The sequence below is a fragment of the Dromiciops gliroides genome, chromosome 3 (assembly GCF_019393635.1).
Source record: "Dromiciops gliroides isolate mDroGli1 chromosome 3, mDroGli1.pri, whole genome shotgun sequence".
Taxonomy (NCBI): Eukaryota; Metazoa; Chordata; class Mammalia; order Microbiotheria; family Microbiotheriidae; genus Dromiciops; species Dromiciops gliroides.
This window is the reverse complement of record NC_057863.1, coordinates 262,376,092-262,402,212: the sequence shown is the minus strand read 5'-3', so window position 1 is coordinate 262,402,212 and position 26,121 is coordinate 262,376,092. Positions and strand designations below refer to the sequence as shown.

Genomic DNA, 26,121 nt, shown 5'->3' with positions numbered 1-26,121 from the left:
TACTTCTATCCTCATTAGTTTTATTTATGCAACCGTTTTAATTTACTTAATTAAAATTATCTATTCTTTCTTTACCCTTTAGTCTATCCCTTGTTTGGTTAAAATTTTAAATTGTAGGCAATTAAAATGATTTATTCTATTGCATGTTTGGTTAAGAATTCTCCCATCTAACATAGTTGTAAAAGGTACCTACTCTTTATGCCTTTTAATTGTCTTATGATGTGATCTTTTTTATTTGAGTAGTGTATCTATTTTGAGTTTTTCTTCTGTAAAGTGTAAAGTATTATTTATACACCTAATTTCTGCCTAATTGGTTTCCAGTTTTTCTAGTTCTTGTCAAAAAGAGAGAGCCCTCATATAGTTCTCAGAGTTATTGTTTCTCTATTTCTAACTTTTCTAATATATTTCACTATTCTATTAAAAAATGAAGTTTTGATGACTACTACTTTGTAATACAGCTTGAAGTATAATAATTCCAATTTTTAAATTTATTTCCCTTGAGATTCCCTTTAGCTCTTCCAAATGAATTTTTGTTATTGTTTTAGTTAATTTCTAAAAGTAAAACCTTGACAATTTTATATGGCACTAAACCAGCAATTTTGATAATGTTATTGTTTTATTACATTGCTGTAGACCAACTACGACCATTAATTATTTCTCTAGTTATCCATGTTTTTATTTCTGTTGTGTTTTGTGGTTATATTTATTGAAATCTCGCGTGTGTTGGTAGATTAATTATAAAATTTTATGCATTATATAGCTATTTTGAATGGAATTTCTCCTGTCATCACTTCTTCCTAGTTTGGTAGTACTGATTAGAAATTCTGATAGGTTTTGTGGGTTTATTTTGTATCCAGCTACTTTACCGAAGCCATTATTTTTCTCAATTAATTTCTTTGTCAATATTCTGGGATTTTCTGTCATCACATCATTTGCACATAGTTTTTTCCACCTTGCTGATATTTAACTTTCAATTTTGTTCTCTTGTTTAATCTGCATGACCATAATATCTAAAACTCTGTTAGACAATAGTGAGAATATTGCTTAGCTCTCAACTGTATTGGAAAGCTTCTAGTGTTTCTCCATAGCTTTTGATTTTAGATGTATGCCTTTGATCATGGTAAAGAAACATTCTTCTATGCTAATGTATTTTGTCATTTAACATAAATAAGTTCTGAGTTTTGAGAAAAAGGCTTTTCTGCCTCTGAAAAAAACATCTTATTGTTTGTCAGTTCTACAAATGTTCCTCCTCTACTCATTTCTCTAGCTCTCTATAATTTTCAAGTATCATGCATTTATACATTTTGGGATTGCTAATTTATTTTATAGTTTTTAAAGCTATATGCTGAATTAATCTTTTCTTTCTCTATTTTAACTTAAATTTTTAGAGATATACATTTTCTTTTGAACTGCTTTAACAACATCCCCATAATTTTTGTATGTTGTCTTGTTATTTAACTAACACAATTATTTATTAAACAATAAATAAATTTGTTCTTTGAACAACTATTCATGATGTCATTACTTGGACCCCATTTAGGTCTACATATTTTGCTCATGTTCCCTGTATTAATTGTTATTTTATTGAGTCATAATCAACAAAGAGTATGTTATTTATTTTTGCTTTTAATAAAATTTATGATACCATTATTTCTTGAATGACTGAGTTCTATAAAGATATTAGAGGAAAATTAAAGACTCTTACTACCATTGTTTTCTTGTAATTTTGCTCATTTATATATATTCTGTTTCATTTCATGCAAATCTTTCTAAGTTTCTCTGAATTCATCAAGTAAATGATCTATACCATCTCTTCCAACTCAAAACCTATGAATCTGAAACCCTGTGTCAAACTATCTTAAATTTTAGATTTTATTTTTTCCAAACATAAACCCACAGGATACAATGGATACTGGCATCTACTTATTACTTAAGCTCAGCTATAAAAATCTTTGTAGTAAAATGCATTTCAAACTTTTTCAAGCCACAAAATTAAAGGGAGGTCAAGTTAAAAAAAAAAAACAACCCACCAACAACCAGCATCCATTTCTGAGTGCAATATTTTACTTTTTTCTCAAGTGCTAAACTCATTACTTTGTTCTATTTCTGCTGGTATTAAAATATTTACTCCTGCTATAAGATTTTATAGTCTCAGTTTTCAAAGTGAAAATTTACAGTGCAAGTTCAGAAGCCTGGATGTTAAGGCATGTAACTGAACACTTACACTCCAGCGGGGCTACTGGGTGCTACAATAAATTTCATGTGTAAATGTGTATGTCATTGATTTGATATAATATAGGAAACATATGCCTATGTTAACTACTTCTGTAAAATGCCAAAGTTTTATAAGTAACAAATATTAGGAAAAGGCAACATTAAAAGGGAGTTATATAAAGAAATGAAGATGATTGGTTCTTCATTTGAACACAGATTTTCTCAAGACACACTCTTTTTTTTTTTTTTTTTAAGACACATACTCTTAATTGCTTGCCTCAGAAGTGGCACAAGGCATTTCAACCAAAAAATAAGTGCTAGGGAAAAAAATTCTTTTGTTACTGACCAAATGAAATTCTCCAAGTAAGATTTGGGGAGCAAGAAGGAAAAGGAGGTTTGTAAAACCAAGGAAAATTGGGAAGAAAAGATGCAGTGTGTTATTCATTTTCTTGAGGTAGTCTTAGTCACATAATCAGAAACAATGCATCTGACAAAGACAATGCAGCAGTAAAATCTGTCTTTAAATACAGCCAGTGAAAATGCTCACAAGTGAGCCTGGTTGCTTAAATCTCAGTCAAATATATAAATGGAATCTATCTTATGAACAGACTATGGTGGGGGCAGCTAGGTGGCGCAGTGGATAAAGCACCGGCCCTGGATTCAGTAGGACCTGCGTTCAAATCCAGCCTCAGACACTTGACACTTACTAGCTGTGTGACCCTGGGCAAGTCACTTAACCCTCATTGCCCTGCAAAAAACCCCCAAAAACAAAACCACACACAAAAGAATAGACTATGGTGAATAAAAGGTAGGGAATGAAAAGTCTTTTCTTTAAGCCTTTAAAATAAATTCATTTGTCCCCTCTCTACCAAATCAGACAAATAGCTTCCACTGAGCCCATTGCTTTAAAAAAAAAAAAAAAAAGAAAAGATGGTTTTCCATGCTTGGGAAGTCTGTGAATTTCAGAAAGTACAGGAATTCTGTAAAGCCTGAGATAGCAGTAAGACAAATAATACTAACAATGTACCCAGCTCCATCTTCTCTGAGCTCTGTATAGATCAAATTTAGTGTATAAGTTAGGGTAAAAGTTGATGAGCTGAAAATTTATGCTGAAAAGGTCCTGGAAAATCCCTAAAAATAGACATACAAAAGTAATTCAGAACACGTACCTGATACTCGGGAATGGATCGGACTGCCTCCACAAGTGCTAGAGACATCAAATGCTGAACAAATGGAATTCTCTGCCCCAGATGAGAATACAGGGGGATGCTGATGTGTAAGGTGGAAAGAGAACATCCCATAGGACTAAGCCAGACATTGCCATCACGACCTGGGGAGGAAAAGAACCAAATATATTGTTTTGACATGCATACTATAGGCTTCCCAACACACACGTTTCTGTTTGTGTGCAGGATACATATATATTCGTCTTATCCTTTGCAATTCTTATCTTTGTCTTTTCTTTAAAACTGAGAAATTTTATCTGCATACTAAAGAAATATTCAAACATAGGAAAACACTGATTATCTGAAATGCTTAGGGATAAGATCTTCTGGTTAGTTGAACTCCCACTTCCATATTCTGATGAGACATCAGAATAGGAAATCAAAGGAAGATGAAATTATGCACGTACTAAAGGCAGGACATAATAGTAACATTTTTAGATAGATTTTTAAAATAACAACAACTGAAATAAAAATTTTCACTTAATCTTGAGTTCTGTACACGTGCCTCGCTACCACTGTCTTTTAAGTTGATGTCTACTACTCTCGTTCTCCTGGGCTCTGAGTATATTTGTGGGAGAGTATACTCCTGATGTTGGCAGAAATGCTTTGTATTCAACTGTTCTTGAGCTAATGCCTTTGATAAAGTACTAAGTCTACTGGCTGATTGTTAAAAGAAAGCACGCTGGGGGCGGCTAGGTGGCGCAGTGGATAAGCACCGGCCCTGGATTCAGGAGTACCTGAGTTCAAATCCGGCCTCAGACACTTGACAATTACTAGCTGTGTGACCCTGGGCAAGTCACTTAACCCCCATTGCCCCGCCAAAAAAAAAAAAAAACCACAAAAAACAAACAAACAAAAAAAGAAAGCACGCTAATGGGGGCTTGTAAGCTAGTGTTTGGTGAGACAGCCATTCTCTTTGAATCCTGGAAGAAGTATTAGCCACTCTCCTGGGGATGTAAATAGTCAATGTGAGTTGAGTTAGTGAGCCCCAAAGGGAAGGCATTATACTTTCTATATGCACATGTCTATTCTATTGAAATGTAAGTTCCATAAGGATAGGGACGCTTTTGCTTTTCTTATTTAGGCAATTAGTACGGTGCCTGGCTCATAGTTGGTAAGTAAGAAGTCATTGTTGATTGAGGATTATTTTTTATAATGTTTACTGTAAAGTGCCAGATGGCTCTTCAAAAAGACTCTATTAGTTTGCAATTACAGCAACAATGAATGACTCTACCCATGTCTCCACAGTCCCTCTAGCACTGAATTTTTTTGCTTTTAATTGCTCTGTGAGGTAGTATAACCTCTAGGTTGGAGTAATTTGCCATTTCTTTGATTAGTGAATTTTAATTTTTTGCAAGTGTTTATTAACACCCATTTCATTTTTAATAATAGCCTATTCATATATTGTGACTATTTAGCCAATGTCAACCTTTATATTTTTAAAAGTTCCTCATGCAACTTAGACCTCAATTTAAAAACTAATAAGCCAAATAGTTTTTATGAACCTTTTCTTTTTCTTGATTATATTATTACAAGCATTTAAAAAATGTTAATGTGATTAAGCACATCTGTCTTATATCCAATAATTCCTTCTGTGTTGAAAAATAGGGGAAAGTTATTTCTCTTTCACTATTGAGACGAGTACACTATTCCATTTTTTGCATTCTTCATAAAGTTATTTTTCATAATCATGTCCATCAACAACTGGAACTTACTGAGGCATATGGTGTGGGATGTGCACCAAAATCCATCTCCTGTCAAGTGTTCAGACAGTTTTGTCAAGTACATTTGTCAAAAACTGAAGAGGGGATTCATTACTATTTTCCATAAATTTGTCAAACATTAATCTTTTTTATATTTGGCTGGATGTCTGCACTCTCTTCTATTCCATTCATCTATTTTTTTTATCCATTGTGAGTTTTGATGATGACAATTTGTGACCTATTTTAAAGATTAGATTCTTTTGTAACAGAAGAAATAAATGGCTGTCATAAGCTAGTATTTACTAATTTATACAATTGATAATTTTTCTAAAAGAGATTTTATTAATCATTTGATTAGAAACTAGACATCAGTCAAAAATAAGCTTTGCTTGAGGAGGTTTTCCTGGAATAGAGACATAAAGAGTGAGAGCTTGGGGGAAGCTGGGTAAAGCACCGGCCCTGGATTCAGAAGGACCTGAGTTCAAATCCAGCCTCAGACACTTGACACTTACTAGTTGTGTGACCCTGGGCAAGTCACTTAACCCTCACTGCCCGGGGGGGGGGGGAGGGAGAAGAGTGAGGGCTTAAGGAAAAACCTCCTTCTCCTTCTTCCTCCATCATCATCATTGTCATCAATCATCATCATCATAGGTATTAGGCTTCCCTAAGACCAAACCTGGGCCACTTGAGCCTAAAAAGGTAGGTCCCTTGGTGGGTAAAGGGGCCTATTAGGGTTGCAAATGACATCTTGCTACAGGAAGCACCTCTCACTGTGCTACCAGCAGCTAGACATGCTCATTACTCTGTGTCTCTTGAGTTCATGAAGTAGCCACTTAAGTTAGAAACATTAGTCTCTCAAAATGAATGAAACATAAAGCAAAAGAGGCAGTTAGGGACTTGAGATTCAGTCTCAGGCTCACCAAGATAAATACACGGAATGGCTGCCATGTGAATATATTTATCAGAAAGTTTCTGGGGAAGGAAAGGGAAAGAGAAAGTCCAAGGGAGAATCACTGCAGTTCCTAGGCACATATTCTAAGGAGGGGGAGAAAAAGGAAGATGGATAATTAGGCTTCTCCTTTTAGGGACTACAAGTAGCTCTTTCTCAGTCACAACTTTCAGTCATTGGGACTATGCAGGAGCTTCTAGTCACATATGTATTTTAGCAAGGCAAATCTGATATAAAGATGTGTTTTTTTCCCCTTCTACCACACCTCTTCTAATCTTAGGCACATTAATTTTATCTGTGCAAATGTTTTTCAGTTTGATATAATAAAAAAATTAACATATCTATTATCTCTTTTGTAATTGTCTCTATCCCTTGCTGGGGTTAAGAAAACATGTTCTACCCATAGCTACAGAAGATATATTATCTGTTTCTAATTAATTTTATAGTACAATCTTCCCCCTCACCCCCATTTGCCTCAAAATCTCCTCCCTGAGTTCACTCTCCTACTTCCCCAGCTACTTCCCCCTAGAAGGTACAACTTTGTTCCTTCTGAGAGAGGAAAGTAAATTTTTCAAGCATCAAATCTCCCAGGTCACACCCAGAGTAAAGTTCTCATATCCCTTCACAGATTTCTCTCTACCTATGGAGTAATGAAACATTACTCCCATCATCAAAGAAAGCCCTCCTTCCTCCCTACCCCCACCCCCTTTTCAATCCTCCCCTTCTCTTCTTCACCCACTCACCTAAGGACTCTTCTCCTTAAGAAAACAGGGGTCATTTCCCCCTGATAGCTAGCCCTAGGTTTGGCCCTAGCATATCACACATTCCTCTTTATCCTCCTGCCCCCCTTCTCCCTTTTTATGTACCCTCCAAAGTTGTAATGTAGTCCTTAAAAAAAAAAAAGTCTGTAGACAAGGTGTTGTCAAGTTGTATCCATAATACCCCAGACATATCTCTTCACTGCTACTTCCACAAGACTTTGGCTTTCACCAGTTTCCTATATTTAGAAAGAATTTTCTTATTGATTTCTCTGCTTTTATCCTGTTGCTATTGCTGTCCTTGGCTGCTCTTATTTGGAGGTGTTTTAAGAAGCAAACAATTTTTTAAAAATTCTGGCTCTCTTCCTAAAATTGTCTCAAGTCACCTTGATCTGTATCTTGAAATCCATTGCTCTTTGGAATATATTATCCATTCCCTCTTGCATTTTCTGTTGGGAGCAGAATAGTCTTGTGTTGCTTTATAAATTTCCTTTACATTTGAAGGTCTTTCTCCTGATCACTTGCAGAACTTGTTTCTGATTAAATTGTTCAATTTAAGTACTATATGACTTGGAGTTTACTGTCTTGGGTACCCCCCCACCCTACCCCACACACACCCAGGAGGTGATCTCTGAATTCTTTTGACTGGCATTTCATTTTTTATTTTGAGAAGTTTTGAGCACCTCTCTTCTATTATTTTCTACATCATGGTTTAAGATTTTTTTATCCTGTTGTGTTCTTCTTTCTTTTGATTCTCTAGTAAGACTTCTGATTGCAAATTCCAATTTTCCCATTCTTGTCCATTCTTTTTGGTATGCAGGCCACAAATTCTGATCTCATAATTGTCATTTCTATTTTGAATCACTCAGGAATAGCATTTTATGGTTCTATGTTCTCACATTCTATAGAGTCCTGTCTCATCAAGTATGGGACCATTTTCCTTTACTTTGCAGCATTTTTTTTTTTTGGTGGGGCAATGAAGGTTAAGTGACTTGCCCAGGGTCACACAGCTAGTTAGTGTCAAGTGTCTGAGACTGGATTTGAACTCAGGTCCTAGTGAATCCAGGGCCGGTGCTTTATCCACTGCGCTGCCCCCATTTGCAACACTTTTTCATAGTTGCCTGAACTTGTTTATTAGATTTGGAGACTAGTTGTTAATTTTTTTTTGCTGTTGATTTACTCACTTATGTTCAAGATCTTTGAGTTTTCTTCTTCCTGAGATCTTTGGTAACTTTAGTCTTCCCCTTCCCCCTGCCCCGCTTATTTCTTCTATTAACTTCCTGACTCTTCTCTCTGATGATGCTTTTCTGGAAGGATGGATCTCAAAGCATCTCAGCTTCCTCCTTCACTGGATAACTCATGGTTCACCAACTTTAGTCTCTGCCCTGAGACTTTGAGCAAGTCAGAATTGGTCAGAGCTGGATGCAGGGCTCTTTCCCTTAGACTTAAATGAGGGCTACATAGCACCCCACGCTCCTCAGATGCTCTCTTCCCCATCGCTTCACCCCAACCCCTAACCCCACACACAGAGTACCTTGTCCTGGTGACCTTTCTCACTCCCTCTGGACACTTCAGAGAGATAGATGCCATTCAAAGCTTGCTTACTACTGGCCCCCAGCAAGCTTTGCTCCTGAAGTACTGTTGCCTGCCATGCTACCTGTCTGTTTCAGCAAACTTCCACAGCCTCGAGCTGGGGTCTCTACTGCATTGGAAAGAGAAAGGGGGACCAACTTGTGGAGCTGGGTTTCACTGCAAGCCCCAACCAATGTGCCTACTAGCGTCCTTGGGTCTACTAGTACAGCTTTGCCGCTGCCACTGTAGGAGGTAGAGGAACAGTGCTGAGTGAGCTCAGAGTTAGTTTATGGATTTTTTCATTTTTTTTTAAACCTCTATTTAGATTTTGGGTGTTCTAGACCAAGAAGATTGCTGAATCTGCTTTTTCTCTGGTATGTCATTTTTGTTTTGGAGAGGTCTGAGAAGTCATGGAGATCAGAATAAAAAAATCTCCATATTGTTGCTCACATGACTACAGCATGATCTTTGATATTATAAGGCTGGGTATCCATTCAGATTGTATGATGGGCTATGGTCTAAATCTAGTTTCTACCAGGCTGTTTTCAAAGTTTCCCAGTAGATTATTTTTTCTTTTTAAATGAATGGAAAATTATTTCCAAGGTAATTTATGTTTTCTGGTTTATCTAATACTCAGTTAAGGAGTTCCACTGTTTCTGATTCACCCTTGCCTGGTCTGTTCCACACATCTACCTCTCTATTTTTAAACCAATACCAGATGGATTTGATGACTAATATAGTTTGAGGTCTAGAAGTGCTATTCCCCTTTTGTCCCTACCTTTTTTCAATCATTTCCCTGATATTCTAGTTATTTTGTTTCTTCAAATGAATTATTTTATTAAGTTCTACAAATTATCCCTTTGATAATTCATTTGGTAAAGCATTACAAATGTAAATTAACTTGGGTAGAGTTTGTCATTTTGATCATATTGGCATGGCCCAGTTATGAAGCACTGATTATTCCTTCAGTTACTCAAGTTGTTCTATTTTTCTTTGAATCTATACATGCCTTTTGGGTGCTCTGGTGAATGAATCCTTGATGCATTTTGTAGTTATTTGTAATTATGCATTCAATAGTTATTTGTAATGATATTTCCCTTTCCATTATTGCTGCTTAGATTTTATTATATAGAAATGTAGCTGATGTTATTTTGTATCCTGATATTTTGCTAAACCTATTGTCTCAGATCTTTGCATTATGATTTGCTGATTTTCCTAGTAAATCATCCATTATATCACCACTCAGTAGGAATAGTTTTATCTTTTCTTTACCTAGATTTATGCCATTGATTTCTTTCTCATCTTATTGTTGCTGCTAACATTTCCAGGAGTATATAAAATAAGTGGCGAGAATGGTCAACCCTGTTTACTGGAAAAGTTTCTATTGTATCCTCATTGCATATGATGCTTGCTTTTAAGTACATACTTTTAATAATTATAATTAATTAATAACCATAAAATAATCAATATGATGTTATGATTAATATTATGATGAGCTTCTGATAGTCTGAGTATTTTATATTTTTGAAGGTATTACCCTATTTATTTTATGTTCTCAGTTTTTGTTTTTGTTTTGTTTTTTGGTTAGCATTTAATTGTATAATAGCTTCTGATTATTCTTTTTAATTTTTTCTGGTTTTGCTGTGGTTTTACCTTACTCATTTGATAGTTTGTAGATTTGGGTTTCCCCCCCTCTTCTTTTTAATCCATTAGCTAAAGGTTTATCAATTTTTTTTAGTATTTTCAAAGAAGCAGCTTTTAGTTTATCATTTCTATAGGGGTTTTTTTTGGTTTCTATTTTATCTATTTCTCTAATTTTTAATATTTCCTCTTTTGTGCTTATTTTAGCTTTATTTGTTGGCTGCCTAATTTTTTTTAAAAAATGCTATTTTAGTTAATTAATCCTCTCTCTTTTTATGGGGATATGATTTTTTCCAAGCACTTCTTTAGTTGCATCCCAGAAATTTTGGTGTCTTTTCTCATTACTGCCATTTTTTCTTTCAAATAAATATTAACTATTTCTGATTTGCTCCTAGACCTACTCAATATTTAGGATTTCATTTTAAGTCTCCATTTGGGTCTGTGTCTTTTTTTGGTTTTTTTGGCAGGGCAATGGGGGTTAAGTGACTTGCCCAGGGTCACACAGCTAGTAAGTGTCAAGTGTCTGTGGTATGATTTGAACTCAAGTCTTCCTGAATCCAGGGCCGATACTTTATCCACTGTGCCACCTAGTTGCCCCGGGTCTGTGTCTTTTTCTTTGTACTCCCTGAACCAACTACTGTTTTCATTGTGTTATGGTCTGAAAAAGATGTATTTATCATATCTGTCTTTTAAAATTTGTTCGCAATAACTCTGTACCCATAGTGAATTTTTAATACATATATTCTTTAGCATATATGCTTTATCATAGTCCTTTGGGATTGTCTTGGATCATTGCATTGCTGAGAATAGTTAAGTCATTCACAGTTCTTAAACAAGATTTTTGTCACTGTGCACAACACTCTTCTAGTTCTGCTCACTTCACTATACATCAGTTCTGAATTGTCCTATGTCATATAAATGATTATTAAAATTTACATTAATTTTCTGAGGGAAAAATGTAACTTGTTAAATGTGCCTTAGCAGCTGTTTGATTAATACATCAAGGGAAAGATACATGATCACAATTCATTATGACAGCCTAGGTTTTAAATAGATTCACTCTCCCATCATGTTATCAAACAACTAACCTTTTTGAGAAGAAGTAAATTGAAGGACAGAGAATAAAGCCCACATATATAATGGAATGAGCTAGAAAGAGTTCTCAATGGAGGAAAAAAAATGGATACAGTTGCATGAACACCATTTATGATTCATTAGCAGGTAATTCCTTTAAAAAAAAATCAGCCAACCATTCTTGAGAGCAATTTGGAAATATACCCAAAAGGCTATGGGACTGTTCATACCCTTTGACCCAGAAATACCACTACTAGGTCTGTATCCCAAAGAGATCATAGAAGAGGGAAAAAGGACCCACAAGCACAAAAATATTTATAGCAGCTCTCTTTGTGGTGGCAAAAAATTGGAAATCAAGGGAATATCCATCAATTGGGGAATGGCTAAACAACTTGCAGTATATGAATGTAATGGAATACTATTGTGCTGTAAGAAACCAAGAGCAGGATGATTTCAGAGAAACCTGGAAGGACTTACATGAACTGATGCTGAGTGAGATGAGCAGAATGTACATTGTACACAGTAACAGCAACATTGTGTGATGATCAACTGTGATAGACTTGGCTCTTCTCAGCAATCCAATGATCCAAAACAATTTCAAAGAACTCATGATAGAAAATGTTCTCCACAACCAGAAAAAAGAACTGTGGATTCTGAATGCAGATTGAACCATACTGTTTCTACTTTTTGGCTGTTTTTTTTTCTTTTTTGAGGTTTTTCCCTTGTGTTCTGATTCTTCTTTTACAATATGACTAACGCAGAAATATGTTTAATGTGATTGTACATATATAACCTATATCAGATTGCTTTCTGTCTTGGGAAGGTGGAAGGGGGATTGGGGGGGGGGTAAAATTTGGAACTAAAAATTCTATGAAGACAAATGTTGGAAACTATCTTTACATGTAACTGGAAAATAATAAAATACTTTTATGATTTAAAAAAATCAGTATCCAAATATCACAAAGAGCACCTTCTAGTCCTCACTCAAAGGGAATCAGCAGCCTTCCTAAATGCGAGTCAGTGGCAATTAGGTCTTTGTCTTCAAAAGAGCTATCCCCAAAAGAGGATTCTCCTCCCTTCTTCCCCTCAAATAACCAGAGTGCTAATTCTAGGCTGAGGATGGCCATTAGGGGGATAGGGTGGAACAAATCTATTTGTGCTTTATGGGAAGACTCAATCTGTTCTTTGATCAATGGCAGTTTCTTCTGGACATTTCCCCTTCTTACCATTATTATTTATACAAGAATAATTATTATTAGAAGCATATAGATTATAATCAGTAGCCTTCATGATTTCTTGAAAAGAAAATCTGATTTAGGGGCAGCTAGGTGGTGCAGGGGATAGAGCACTGGCCCTGGAGTCAGGAGTACCTGGGTTCAAATCCAGCCTCAGACACTTAACACTTACTAGCTGTGTGACCCTGGGCAAGTCACTTAACCCCAATTGCCTCACTTAAAAAAAAAAAGAAAAAGAAAATCTGATTTGAAATCAGTGCCACAATAGGGTATTCTATTAGGCATAAGGCACAGAAGATAGAAACCAAAAATTTCCTTAAAGCAAAGTGTCAACACTGAATGCTGGAGTCTGAATGAAGAGCCCCTGGAAGGGTTTTTAAACATCAAAGACCGACTTGTACATACACAAATGGAGACACAAAAAGATCTAATTTTTAAAGGCCATACAGTATTTACCTCAGTTGCTTTGTTACATAAAGAACAAAGTAGTGATAGAACAGAAAAAAAGAGAAACTAAACTGAAAATAATTTGAATGAAAAAGCACAATGAAAAGTTTATAGAAGGATATTTCACTTTTGATTTTCAGGGAGTTAGAGGGTTGAAAATAGATACATTAAAGTTTTCTTTGCAAATGACATTGGTTCCTGTCAGGAAAAGTGGACAGTGACAACTGGCTTCTTCATGTCCTGTAATAAAGTAGCCTCTTCTTTTATTGGCTTTTTTCAAAGTACTCACTACTTTGATACACAAAAGCAATATATCAAGGCCATGAAAGTGCAGAGACTGCTAGTATTGCTCCATTAGCCACCAATGGCTCTTACTAACAATGATAATAATAATGTTATCTAAAGCTTTCTTTATTTTGCATCTACCAACTTGATAAAGTTTCCTAATAATATGTCTTAGATAGTTCACAGACACCAGGGGAATTCCCAAAATGCTCAAAATTTTCAGTGGTATCACATGCAGCATACTCCCTCAACTTTTTCACTACGAGGATGTTCTTTCAAGAATTTGAACGAGTCACAGTCTTTGTAGTGTAGGATGATCCAAGCTCACTCACTGTGGTTACACTTCTGGGATCTCCTCCATAGTAATGGCACTTCAACTTGTTGTTCAACTTCTTCGTCCTCTCAGCCCGCGGAGAGATCAGGCAGCAGTTTACAGGGAGCAGCAGCAAAGGAAGCAGTAAGGGCCATTCTGAGCTAGGACATTCTCCCACCAACACCTCAGGTTGGTCTGGGAAAGGGCTATGACCTGATTGGCACTTTGATTCTGTGCTCAGAATGTGTGGGCAGTTGTCTTGTATTAATTCTTGCATTATGGTGTTCAGGTTTTTTGAAGTGTTTTCTTTTAGAAGCCCTATTATCCTTTTTTTGTTGTTGTTGGGCAATGAGGGTTAAGTGACTTGCCCAGGATCACACAGCTAGTGTCAAGTGTTTGAGGCTGGATTTGAACTCAGGTTCTCCTGAATTCAGGGCTGGTGCTTTATCCATTGCACCACCTAGCTACCCCTAAGCCCTATTATCTTTAAGTCATCTCTATGTATCCTGTCTTTCAGATCAATGTTCCATTTATACGAAATTCTCTCCCTCCTCATCTCTGCCTCCTAAGCTCCCCTGTCTTCCTTCAAGCATCAGCTAATACCCAACCTACACTCTGCAAAAAGTCTTTCCCAGTGCTTAATCTTAGTGCCTTCCCTCATTTAATACTTCAAATTCATTCTGTATACATCTTGTTTGTACAAAGCTGTTTTCATGCTTTTCCCCCCATTAGAACATGAGCTCAGTGGGAGCAACAATTATGCTCAGCCTTTCTTTGCATCCTCCATACTTAGTGTAGTGCCTGACACATAATAGGAACTTAATAAATTCTTTTTGATTCATGAGAAATGGCTGAGAAATTATGAATCACATTATTCCAAGGGCTTTTCTATTTTGCTACTGTCAGAGCAGGTTACCACTTTTGAATGCTGAAATTATTTCTGGGTCATCCTTATATTCTAAAAGGGAGGGAGGGAGAGTGAAGGAATAAGCATTTATGTAGCACCTACTATATACCAGTCACTATGCTAAGCACTTTACAAATATTGTCTCATTTGATCCTCACAACAACCCTGCAAAGGAGATGCTATCATTATCCCCATTTTACTAATGAGGAAACTGACGCAGAGAGTGGTTAGGCAACTTGCCTAGGGTCACACAGTTGGTGTCTGAGATCACATCTGAACGCAGATCTTCCCGACTTCAAGCCCTGTCCTCTATCCACTGTGCCACCTGGTTATCTCTGAAAGAAAAGAGTTTTCTCAACAGAACTAGAATGAGCCAATTTTCTCCCACTGCGCTCAAAGACAGTTTCAATTCTATTCATGCCACCCTTTGGTTTACCTCTGCAGGTTACTGAGAGTAGAAATGTGCTTACTATGGATACTGACACAGTTTAGGGGAAGACAGAGACAAGATTCCCTTGCCTCCTCAGCAATCACCCCTCAGTAGAATCCTTACTTAGATTTAAAGGTACAAGGGTTCTCAGAAGCTATTATATACAAACTTTTTCATTTTACATATGAGAAAACTGAGGCCCAGGGAAATTAAGTGACTTAGACAAGGTCACAAAGGTAGTAAGAACTCAGGATTCGAACTCAGGTTCTTTGACTCCAGAACCAGTGTTCTTTCCACTATTGCTTGTTGTGTGCAGAGTACTAGAACTGATGTTGGTGAAATGAAAGTCTCTTTCCATCCTTTCAGTCATCATCTCTCTTTCTTCAAACATTAACCATAATGCCTGGAATATATTATTAAGGAAAATTTATAAGATTTAGCTAACCAGGGGGCAGCTAGATGGCACAGTAGATAAAAGCACCAGCCCTGGATTGAGGAGGACCTGAGTTCAAATCTGACCTCAGATACTTGACACTTATTAGCTGTGTGGCCCTGGGCAAGTCACTTAACCCTCATTGCCCCGCAAAACAAAACAAACAAAAAAAAGATTTAGCTAACAAAATATTAAATTGATTGTGGACAAATATAAAGTTTTAAATAAATGTCACAGCTGAAAGGGAGTGTTTTGACTCTGGTATTCCTTTTGATCATGGCTTCATCTGTTCTTTGATATCAGGCAGCTAAATGACTAGAGTTCCAAGGCAACTCCAATGAAACCTGAGGCTGAGATTTCAGAATGCAAATAACACAATAATAACAAGAGGTTACTGACCTTTTCCTTGTGTTTGCTGGGCTGCAATTGCAACTAAGCCCAGGTCTGGTGGCACAACAAACATCAACCTGCAAATTGTGGGAAAGATTGGTCAGCATGAATGGAAATGAGAACCAAATAATACATTGGTCTATCTTGGACAAAAAGAAGAGCATTCTGATTTCTCTCTCTCTCTCTCTCTCTCTCTTTCTTTACTTCCTTCTTTCCTTCTTCCTTTCTTCTTTTGTCAATTAAATTGTTTTTAAAGGTATGGTATCTGCAGATTTCATTGATTAATTTAAAGTCAGGAGAAATATAAAGATCATCTATTAGATGATCAAGAAAATCTCAGCAAAACTTCCAAAAAGGGTTTGGGAATATGTGCAAACACACAGTAACATATTTTTATATGCACATACCATAACTCGGTTTATAAAAAGCTTCTTTGAATTGCATTTCTTCAAAGTTTTCTATCAAGTACAGACTCTTTCCAACCTGGTGTCCCTATCTCCAACAAGAAACAACCAGCAATTCCTGACATTTGTTTCTACTTACAGCGCATTTTTGTTCAAACTCTAGAATATATATAATAACAGAAGTTTCTGATTATTTAGAAAATCAATATGGTGGCAATAAAGCAGTTTAAAAGATACACTTTCCCAAGAGAACTAATTATGTTTTAACTATAGTAAATAAATCCACACCTTCTGAGAACTCTGGAGAACCCTGGATTATTTTAGGCTTGGTTTCTGCTTTTAAAATGGCTTCACTTAAAAGAACATGAACTTCCCTTCTGGGGATAGGTAGAAAAGTGTACTTTAATACCACCAAATGAGTCAACATTAACTGAAAAAAAATATTGTTGTGAGAATTTCCTCTGAGCTACATTAGGCACAGTATAATTTCATGTTATACTACTTTTCCTTATCATTTCAATTTCCATTGAGTTATTAAATAGGCACAACATAGGCATGAATTCTGGCAAAATTTGCTTTTAATAAATTAGGAATAAAGGTATTTGTGGTTTGAAATTCCTATTCATCAATGAGGCTGTAAAATGTAACTAATTTATTTGAACATGCCCATTTGGGGACAAATATGGTGTGGGACATTAAGTGCTTCTAGGTACTCCTGGAAATGACCACCATATGTAAAGTGAGAAGAATTAAAATATTGCCGTAGTAATATAAAGGGAAACAACTTTGAAAGACTTCAGAGTTCTCTAATCAGTGCAGAATTATAACTTCACAAGACTGATAATAAAGTATGTTTCCTATCTCTTGGCAAAAAGGCAATAAATCAGAGGTACAGAGATATATATTTACAGACACAGCCAATGTGCTGATTTGTTTTGCTTGACTATAGTTTTTAATTATAATGTGGGGCTTCTATTTGGATCACAAGATAGAGAGATAATAAAAGTAATGCAAAAAAAACAAAAAAACAAAAAAAACCTTTTAAAAAGATCATCAGGGACAGCTAGGTGGCGCAGGGGATAAAGCACCAGCCCTGGATTCAGGAGGACCTGAGTTCAAATAATCTGATCTCAGACACTTGACACTTACTAGCTGTGTAACCTTGGGCAAGTCACTTGACCCTCATTGCCCTGCCCCCGCCCCCCCCCCCCTGCCAAAGATCATCAAAGACTTGGATCTTCCCAGCAATACAATGATCCAAGACAATGCCAAGGGACTAATGATGGAAATTGTTCTCCACATACAGAAAAGGAACTATGTTGTCTGTATGTAGATTGAAGCATAATATTTTCACTTTTGTTGTTGCTTTTTTTGATGTTGTTTCTTTTTTCTTGTATTCACCCCCCTTTTTGTTGTGATTCCTTTCTTACAGAAAGACTAATATGGAATTATATTTAACATGATTGTAATGTATAACCTATATCAGATTGCTTGCTGGCTTTGGGAGCAGGGAGGGAGGGAAGGTGAGAGAAAAATTTGGAACTCAAAATCTTATAAAAGTGAATGTTGAAAAATATGTTTACATGTAATTGGAAAAAATAAAGGTCTGGAATCTAAAAAAAGAGCATCAAAAACACTGGAAACATGAGAGAAGGAAGTTTAGGTGATACAAGGCAGTTTTGTTGCTAACATGTTAAAATTAATATAAATTTTAGAAAAAACTATATAAAAGAAATTCAGTTTTATACAAAATACCCTTTTCGTTGTGGTTGTGTATTGAAACATTCATGTTTGTTGATGTTTAAGTTCATAATTTAAAAGAAAATTATAAAATAAAAAGAAATGAGTACTATAGGGAAAGGCTAATTATAAGTACCACTGCTCCCCCTACTGCCAGGACCAGTAACAATGGGAAAAATGCTACTGAAGGAGTTCATTTTTTATTTCAGCCTCAATAGAACATAATTTTACAGATGAATGGCCAAATAAGTGAAGGTACAGCTACGAGTAGTGAAAAACAACAGAATTTTTCAACCCTCTGAAAATCAATAGATGGTACAAAAATCCCAAACATCTGACTACTCAAACATCTAGCCCCAAACCAAAAAGAGCCCATCAAAAGATAACTTTCTAAAAGGTTATGAACCACAACTGGCAAGAGGACTAGCAGGCCCACCAGATGTTTTCTGCAAAGCTACTAGAAAAAGTACAGGCATTTTCAAAGAGAATCAAGTCTTGAAGCCTATCTGTCAGTTCTACTTCCATTTCTTATGAAATACAAGTCAAAAAAGGTATTTCTTTTGGACTAACACACAAAAATAAACACAAAACCAAGAAAAGTAAAGAAAGTCAAGTTATTTTTCTGGAGCTAGCATTTTTCATCAGAAGTCCTTCAGAATTGTCTTGGATCATTGTATTGCTGAGAATAGTTATGTCATTCACAGTTGATCATTATGTAATATTGCTGTTGCTAAAAATAATGCTTCTATTCATTTCACTTGCATCAGTTCATGTAAGTCTTTCCAGGTTTTTCTAAGAGCATTTTGCTCATCATTTCTTACTGCACAATAGTATTCCATCACAATCATATGCAACAACTTGTTTAGCCATTCCCCAATTAAGAGACATCCCCTCAATTTTTAATACTTTGCCACCACTAAAAGAGCTGTATATACAAGTTCTTTTTCTTTTCTTTTTTTATGTCTTTGGGATACAAACCTAGTGGTGGTAATGTCTGGTCAAAGGGTATATATGTGGTTAAAACCATGTATACATATATAAATATATATAATTTATATATACACATATATCTATAAATAGGCCTTTGGGCATAGTTCCAAATTGTTCCCAACAATGGCTGAATCAGTGTACAACTTCACCAACAGTACTTGAGTGTCTCAATTTTCCCACATTCCCTCCAACATTTGTCATTTTCCTTTTCTGTAATATTAGCCAATCTGATAGGTGTGGAATGTTAGCTCAGAGTTGTTTTAACATGCATTTCTATAATTAATAGTGAGTTGGACCATTTTTTCATATGACTATAGTTTCATCTGAAAACTGCCTATTCATAACCTTTGAGCATTTATCAATTGAGGAATAGCTCTCATTTATATAAATTTGACTTGGTTCTCCATTTTAGGTGATTCTTTAAATGTATATGTACATACTAGACAACTATATGGCCAGTGTTGGTAGATGGAGAAGAATAAAAATGGTTAGTTCAGAAACCAAACAGACTTTTAGAACAAAGAAATGATTAAGGGAATTTATGAATGAAACTGCTAGAGGTTTGGCAGGAGTTAAGAGAGGATATTAACGAGAAGACCAAGCTTGTTCTGCCTACAGGCCAGGAAGAAATTCTATAAGGAGGAGCATAACATGGTGGAGTAGCTAATGATTAGGCTGAGAAAACCAGAGGCAGAGAGATTTATTTGTGCTATCTGAGATGACTCTAGGGGCCTTGCCACATAGCTCCCAGTCAACAATGGAGCATTTATGAACCTTCTCGTTTTTACATTTCTGAAAATGAAGTTGCCTGCATTTTCTTTACCAAAAAGGAGAAAGCATAAAAGCATTTTTATTCTTAGTTAGTGATGTTCTCACATAAGTAAAAATAATTGTATAGTAACTACCTCCCTGACTTTCATTTTTCTTCAGTAACTGACCAGGGAAATAATGGAGGGGGTGTGTGTGAATGAAAGTCTAGCATATTTACCAAAATAACTAGGGATACTTAAGGGAAAAATGCTCTATTTCAAAGAGATTACTTTGCAAAAGATAAAGAAATCCTGGCTACTTATACCAATTAAGCACAGTAGATATCCTAATGTCAAGGAGCTAGTTTAAAGACTGGGTATGGTAAGAATACTTTTTGATTGAATCAAACTATCTGAATTGAGTGTGGGTCAAAGCCTGGAATCAATCAAAGCCATTGTGCAAGACACCAAGTTATGAAGAAGAAAGATTTCGGAACTTTAGGAAGACATTCCCAGGATCTGGATTTGAAAGCTTGAAGCAAGCATAGTATTTCTAGTACACCTTTGAAAAGCAAAATGGGGACTGGGTCATGGCAAAGAACAGAGATATGGAGAAGTGTCACTGGCATCCATGCTGAGGGAACTCCCAAGGAAAAGGTCGGCTCTTTCTTTAACTTCCCCTAAACAATACTTGTCTATCTATCAACAGGTACTATAACATAATTTGCCCTTTAGTTACAGAAACATTTCTAATATAAATTGAATTTTGCCTCAACTACAAACTAGAGATAGATAGAAATTTAAGGTTAAATGGTATCAAAAGGCAATCACAATTTCATGAGACTTATATAAAAAACAGGTTTGTTACAAGAGAAATGAACATGCATGCCCTACAGAAATGGAAGCCTTTATAACAGCAGGACATAGAAAGAAGGGGATAGCAAGAAGAGGTGTGACATTGGAGGGGGAAAGTGAAGCAAAGGTGGGAAAAAAGACAAAACCACTCCCCATAGGGAGGAGCAAGGTGATGGCAAAAGCCTCATTCTCTTCCCTTGGGAACTGCTAAGACTATGAAGATAGGAGAATCTGCTCATCTGAAAAGGACCCCAGCTGCACATGCATCATCCCAGCCTGGCACAGACTGGCTGGCGCCTGACTTGCTTCCCAAGGACACAAAGAAAGACCAGTTTGGGGTGCAACAGCAAATTATGTCAGTTCAGGAGGAGCTTTGTCCTTGACACATTCAGGGCCTCCTGAATGTTCTGGGTCCAGTGTTTCCAGAAAACATGGCAACTCAAAAAGACAAGTTCAAGAGACTCCTTAACAGCCCTTAGCATCCCCACCCCCACTGGTCAATGGATAGTTCAAACTGTTTAGGTGTAAAGAATTTTCCTGATAGGTAGGGGCTCAGAACAACTGTGAATTCAGAACTTTTCATCTAAAATAAACGTCCTAAGGCCAAAAAGGAAGGAACCAAGTGGTTCTTAGGGACCCCAGGGCTGAAAATGAGCAAATCTTCACTACTTTAAACAAACAGGAAGGAAGACACCTCTAAATTAATTTAAAATGGAGACAACAGAATCTATCTTTAAAGGAAAATAATTAAGAAACAAATGACTACAGGATGAGATGGCATTGTATAAAGAGGACTAAACTTGGGGTCAGCAGTTCTAGGCTCAAATTCCATCTTATACTCTTTTTTTTTTTGCAGGGCAATGGGGGTTAAATGACTTGTCCAGGGTGACACAGCTAGTAAGTGTTAAGTGTCTGAGGCTGGATTTGAACTCAGGTCCTCCTGAATCCAGGGCCGGTGCTTTATCCACTGCGCCACCTAGCCACCCCCTCCATCTTATACTCTTACTGAATGTGCAACCATGCAACCAATAAGGAAGTCAAAACTTCTCAGATTCTCAGTTTCCTCATCTACAAAATGGGGATGTTATACTTGTATTAGTCCTTCAAATGTTTTATAAACCTTAAAGGCTATACAAATATGAATTGTCACTATTATTAGGTACGCAAAATGTATAATTAGTAACACTATTGGGTTGTAAGCTTTCCTTTATACTAGAGAGTAAACAACTACTTACTTGGTCATGATTTAAGAATGTACCTATCCTGAATAAATGATAAAGTGCATAAATAAAATAAAAATTTATTCCTGGATTGGTTCAATTAGTTTGGCACTTAATGGCTACACCTTATAAATTTATCAAAATCTGACTGACCAGATACATTTTCAGAGAGAGCTGAGCAGTTTCCTCACCCCTACCCCAGTAGCATCTGAGGATTGCATATCCATGCTGTGTTAGGATAAAGTAAACCTCCTTCTTTGTTAAATATTCAGTGACTTGAGAAAGCCTCATTTTATCCCAATATTGAATATGAGCTAAGAGGGTATTGGCTTTAGAGCCATATCTACAACATTTATCTTAGTCTTAGAAGGTTGTGAGAAGAGATGGCCTCATGGCTCACACCACGGTTGAGTAGGGAAAGAGCCCTGCAAATGAGGAAGAGGTCGGTGTGACCAAACAAAGGGACATTGACTGGCTCCCTGTCACCAGAACCTTCCTGACTGTGTATGGGACTGGCAGCTGGCTCTCCCTTGGGCAGACAGATTAGTGCAGTGGGTGCTGGAGGAGGCTGCTTAGGAGGGTAAAGAAAGAGCCATTGACAATATTCTTTGATTGTTCTTGGCTGTGCTGCACAAATTAGACTGCTAGTGTAGTCAGACTGCAAGTAAACTAGGCCAATACACTTGGAAATTAGAGACAGGCTTTCAGAGATGGTGCGATGGAAACCAAGGGGGTAACTGGCATAGCTGATGGTTGTGTAAGTAAAGAAATCTTTCCTGACCAAGGTGGGGTGTGAGGGGCCCCAGCCAGGAAATAGCTGCCTTCACTCCTATATACATGGTGCTGAAGCAAGGTTGAGAAAAAACATGCAATATTCTAATTGGGTTCACTACAAATTTAAGTTACACGATTTCAACTGTGCCCTCACCCATGCTAGGCAATCCTAGTTCCATTCCCACCTGGATCACTTGCTCCTTTCATCCCCATTAGCTTTACTCTTCTAAACACTTATCAAAGCTTACTTTCTTCTGGCAAAATCTTCAGGTATACAAGGTCACCTCCAAACCACAAAGAGAGAGCAGACTGAACTTTAGTGGAAGCTACTGATTTATATTCATATATATTTTTAAAATCTCATTATAAGACAATTTGACATGTTTTGTTGGTATACATATACTCTGGTCTACTGGAAACTTACATGAAAATAAGCCTGGAGACCTCCAAGGATAGTCTGAAAATGACAATTAACTATCTTTAATATTAATTTTGACAGTTTGTTGGCTTGAGATTTTAAACAGCAATAACCTGTCTACAGACTGTATTTTTTTGTATTACTTTTCCTTCTTAATTGGGATAATAATATCTGTAGCAGTTACTTCACAGGGTTATCCTGAAGATCAAAAGAAACCAAAAATAATGTTTTGTAAACCTTGGAGTGCTGTATAAAGATCAGACAGTATTCCAAGGCACCTAGTGTAATTTCATACATATAGTAAGGACTCAAAAATATCTGATAAAGGCAGACTGCAAGCTGTTAAAGGTCTGCTTAATTTATACAATTGCTAGTATAGTGACATCCACAGACAATAAGGTGAGATTTCTCTTACTAAGAATTCTAATCTCGAATGAAACCTCATACAAAATTAAGTCTCTGGCTTGATTCAGCCATTTCATAAATATAATTCTCTATCATACAGGCATTATAGGCTATAAACTCCTTGAATGCTTTGTATTCAATTCAATCCAACAATGATTTGTTAAGCACATGTGCTATGTGTCAAAGACATTCAATTGAGGGATACAACATGAAAACAAATACTATGTACAAAATAACTTGAAAAGAAAGAGCATTAATAGGGAATCAGAAAAGACTTCCATTAGGAGGTAACACTTGAGAAGAACCTTAAAGAAAAGTAGAGATTCTAAAAGGCCAAGGTTAGGAAGTACCTTCCAGACATTGGAGAAAGCCTTTATGAAGGTATAAAGAAAAGGACATAAGCATTTATTAAATGCCTACAGTGTGCCAGGCACTATGCTAAGTGTTTTACAAATATCTCACTTGATTCTCCCAACAACCCTGTGAGGTAGGTGCAGTTATTATCCTCCTTTTACAGTTAAGGGAAGAAGGCAGGGGTTAAGTGACTTGCCCAGGGTCACATAGCTGTTAAATGTCTGAGACTGGATTTGAACTCAGGTCTTCCTGACTCCAGGCACAGTGCTCTCTGCACCACGGCACCATCTAGCTGTCAAGGAAAGGAACCCTTGGGTTCCTTTCAAGTTATCATCTTATAATTTCTTTTCCCTTTAATGGCTAAACAGTTTTCCCTGATTCCTCCAATTGTTGTGCTCTTTCCCTTCCTTTATCACTTTGAACTATGCATATCTATGTGCATATTGCAACCCCACAGTAACAATGTATACTTCTTAAAGTCGCAACCTCATAGAGGGTCTTGTAACGGAATATGGGGGTCACAAAAAAATTTGGCAACAGTAAGAGGTTATGTATACCTATATTATATATCTATATCCTCAGGGTTGCATAAAAATTTCTTGGCAAAAAAGGGTTGTGAGTGGAGAAAGTTTAAGAAGCCCTCATCTAGCACAATGTCTTCCACATAGTAAATATGTTTTATTGTTCTATATGGTAAGTGTTTGGGAAAATATAATCATCAAATATATTGCAGCTTATATCTGATTGCGGTTGCTGGGCAGATTCACAGGGACCAAGTCAGAGGGGGACCTATGGGATGGTCAGGTAGCTGGGGGCCCAGACTGTGATTCCCCTTACCAATGATAAGGGTATGTTGATGAGGACATATGATGATGAAGTTTGTTAAACTGTTTATAATCAGGAGAACCTTGTGTTCCTTGCATAAGTGAAGCTGACTAAAACAATTATTTGGTATATAGGAGCTTCCTGGTAGAAAGATGGGTCAATCATTGACCAAACATGGAGTCACTTCTGTTAGCTAGGGCCTATCAATAAGCCAATTCTCACATCCACCTACACAGGAAAGACCAAATGGACAAGAAAGGTCTATAGCCCAGATTTCAATATGCACTTGAATGGACAAACTACTGAGATATTCCAGTACTTGGGATAAATAATACAGATGGACAGTGAATAGGGTCTAGAGTTGAAAAGGAAGAGATTGGCTGCGTCAATTTTGGCAAATGGTCAAGTACTTCTACTGATCTCAAATGTCCCAAAACAATAAAGCCCCATGGCAACATGACCTAGAAACCACGATCTCTGAAGAACTAAAGATGAGCATTACTCAAAGGGCAATACTGCTGCATGATGCAACATGTGCCACAGAGGAAATCTGAAATATAACAGGAGTAAAGAGGATATCATCAAGGAACTTTATGACAGGGCTGGCCATGTGGTAAGAATAGTGGATGTTGGGGCAGCTAGGTGGCGCAGTGAATAGAGCACCAGCCCTGGATTTGGTAGGACCTGAGTTCAAATCCGAACTCAAACATTTAACACTTACTAGCTGTGTGACCCTGGGCAAGTCACTTAACCCCAATTGCCTCACCAAAAAAAAAAAAAAATAGTGGATGTTGGGTGAATAGCCAGTATCTGTGTAATGTAAAGTCACAAAGAGAAGCATGTTGAGAGGACCTCCCTGTGGTGAACTCGGATGAAGACCGGGAAGAGAGTCTTGTAGGTTGGGTAGGCATTGACAGGTTGTAATCTGTATCACTGAAAGAAACTCCAAAATTAATAAGATCACAGATCCATGAATATCTGTGTATGAGTGAGACTACATCTAACAGTCATAGTATCCTCTAGGGTCTTATGAAAGGACTTTGCCATAGTTCAAGGATCATTTCTGGGGGGAAATAATTAGCTACTATAAAGAAAGGACCAATCATTCAAACTATTAAAATCTGCTAAAAGCACTATAAGCATTTAAAGTAGAAATTACGTTGGTCAATACAAAAGGTTTTGCATTAGAAATCAAATTCAGTGGAAGATACATTTTTCACTATATTCTTTTTTTCATTTTCGATGTTTTTAAAAAAGCATCAAACTCTAAGTCTAATTCATTTCAGGCTTTAATTAAGACTTGAAATTTTCCTCAAAACTCACAAAAATTCATCCCCAAAGAAGGATGGCTTTTCCTACCATATTTGTCTCTCAGTCTCCTTATTACCTCTAGGATCAAATATAAAAAAAAAAAATATGTATGGTTTTTAAAGTCTTTTATAACCTGTCCTCTTCATACTCTGTCAGTATTCTTACACCTTACAGCCCCTGTGGGTACTTTGCAACCCACTGATACTTGGCTCTTTGGAACTGCTCACACAAAGCATGACATCTCCCAGCTCTGGACTTCTTTGTTGTCTCTCCCCCCATGCCCTGAATTATCTTCTTCATATGCTTCTCCTGGTTTCCCTGGCTACCTTTAAAAATCACAGCTAAAAGTCTACCTTCTATAAAAAGCCTTTGCTGATTCCTCTTAATGCTAATACCTTCTCATTCGAATTACTTCCAGACTGTGAGCTTTCTTGATAGTGGGGACTGTTTTGTTGTTTTTTAAGGGGGTGCTTTTGCCTTTTGTGTATGTCCAGTGCTT

At 36.7% G+C, this 26,121-nt stretch overlaps 1 protein-coding gene across 2 annotated transcripts in view; it reads right to left on the bottom strand.

Annotated features, from left to right (window-relative positions):
• HLCS (holocarboxylase synthetase) overlaps window positions 1–26,121 on the bottom strand; it is a 235,821-nt gene that overhangs the window by 15,764 nt on the left and 193,936 nt on the right. For both annotated transcript variants that reach the window (XM_043992886.1, XM_043992885.1), the window contains exons 7-8: window positions 15,587–15,654; window positions 3,384–3,544 (exon numbers count right to left, since the gene is read on the bottom strand). In XM_043992886.1, the coding sequence (XP_043848821.1) occupies window positions 3,384–3,544; window positions 15,587–15,654 (229 nt within the window). The remainder of the gene's footprint in view (window positions 1–3,383; window positions 3,545–15,586; window positions 15,655–26,121) is intronic.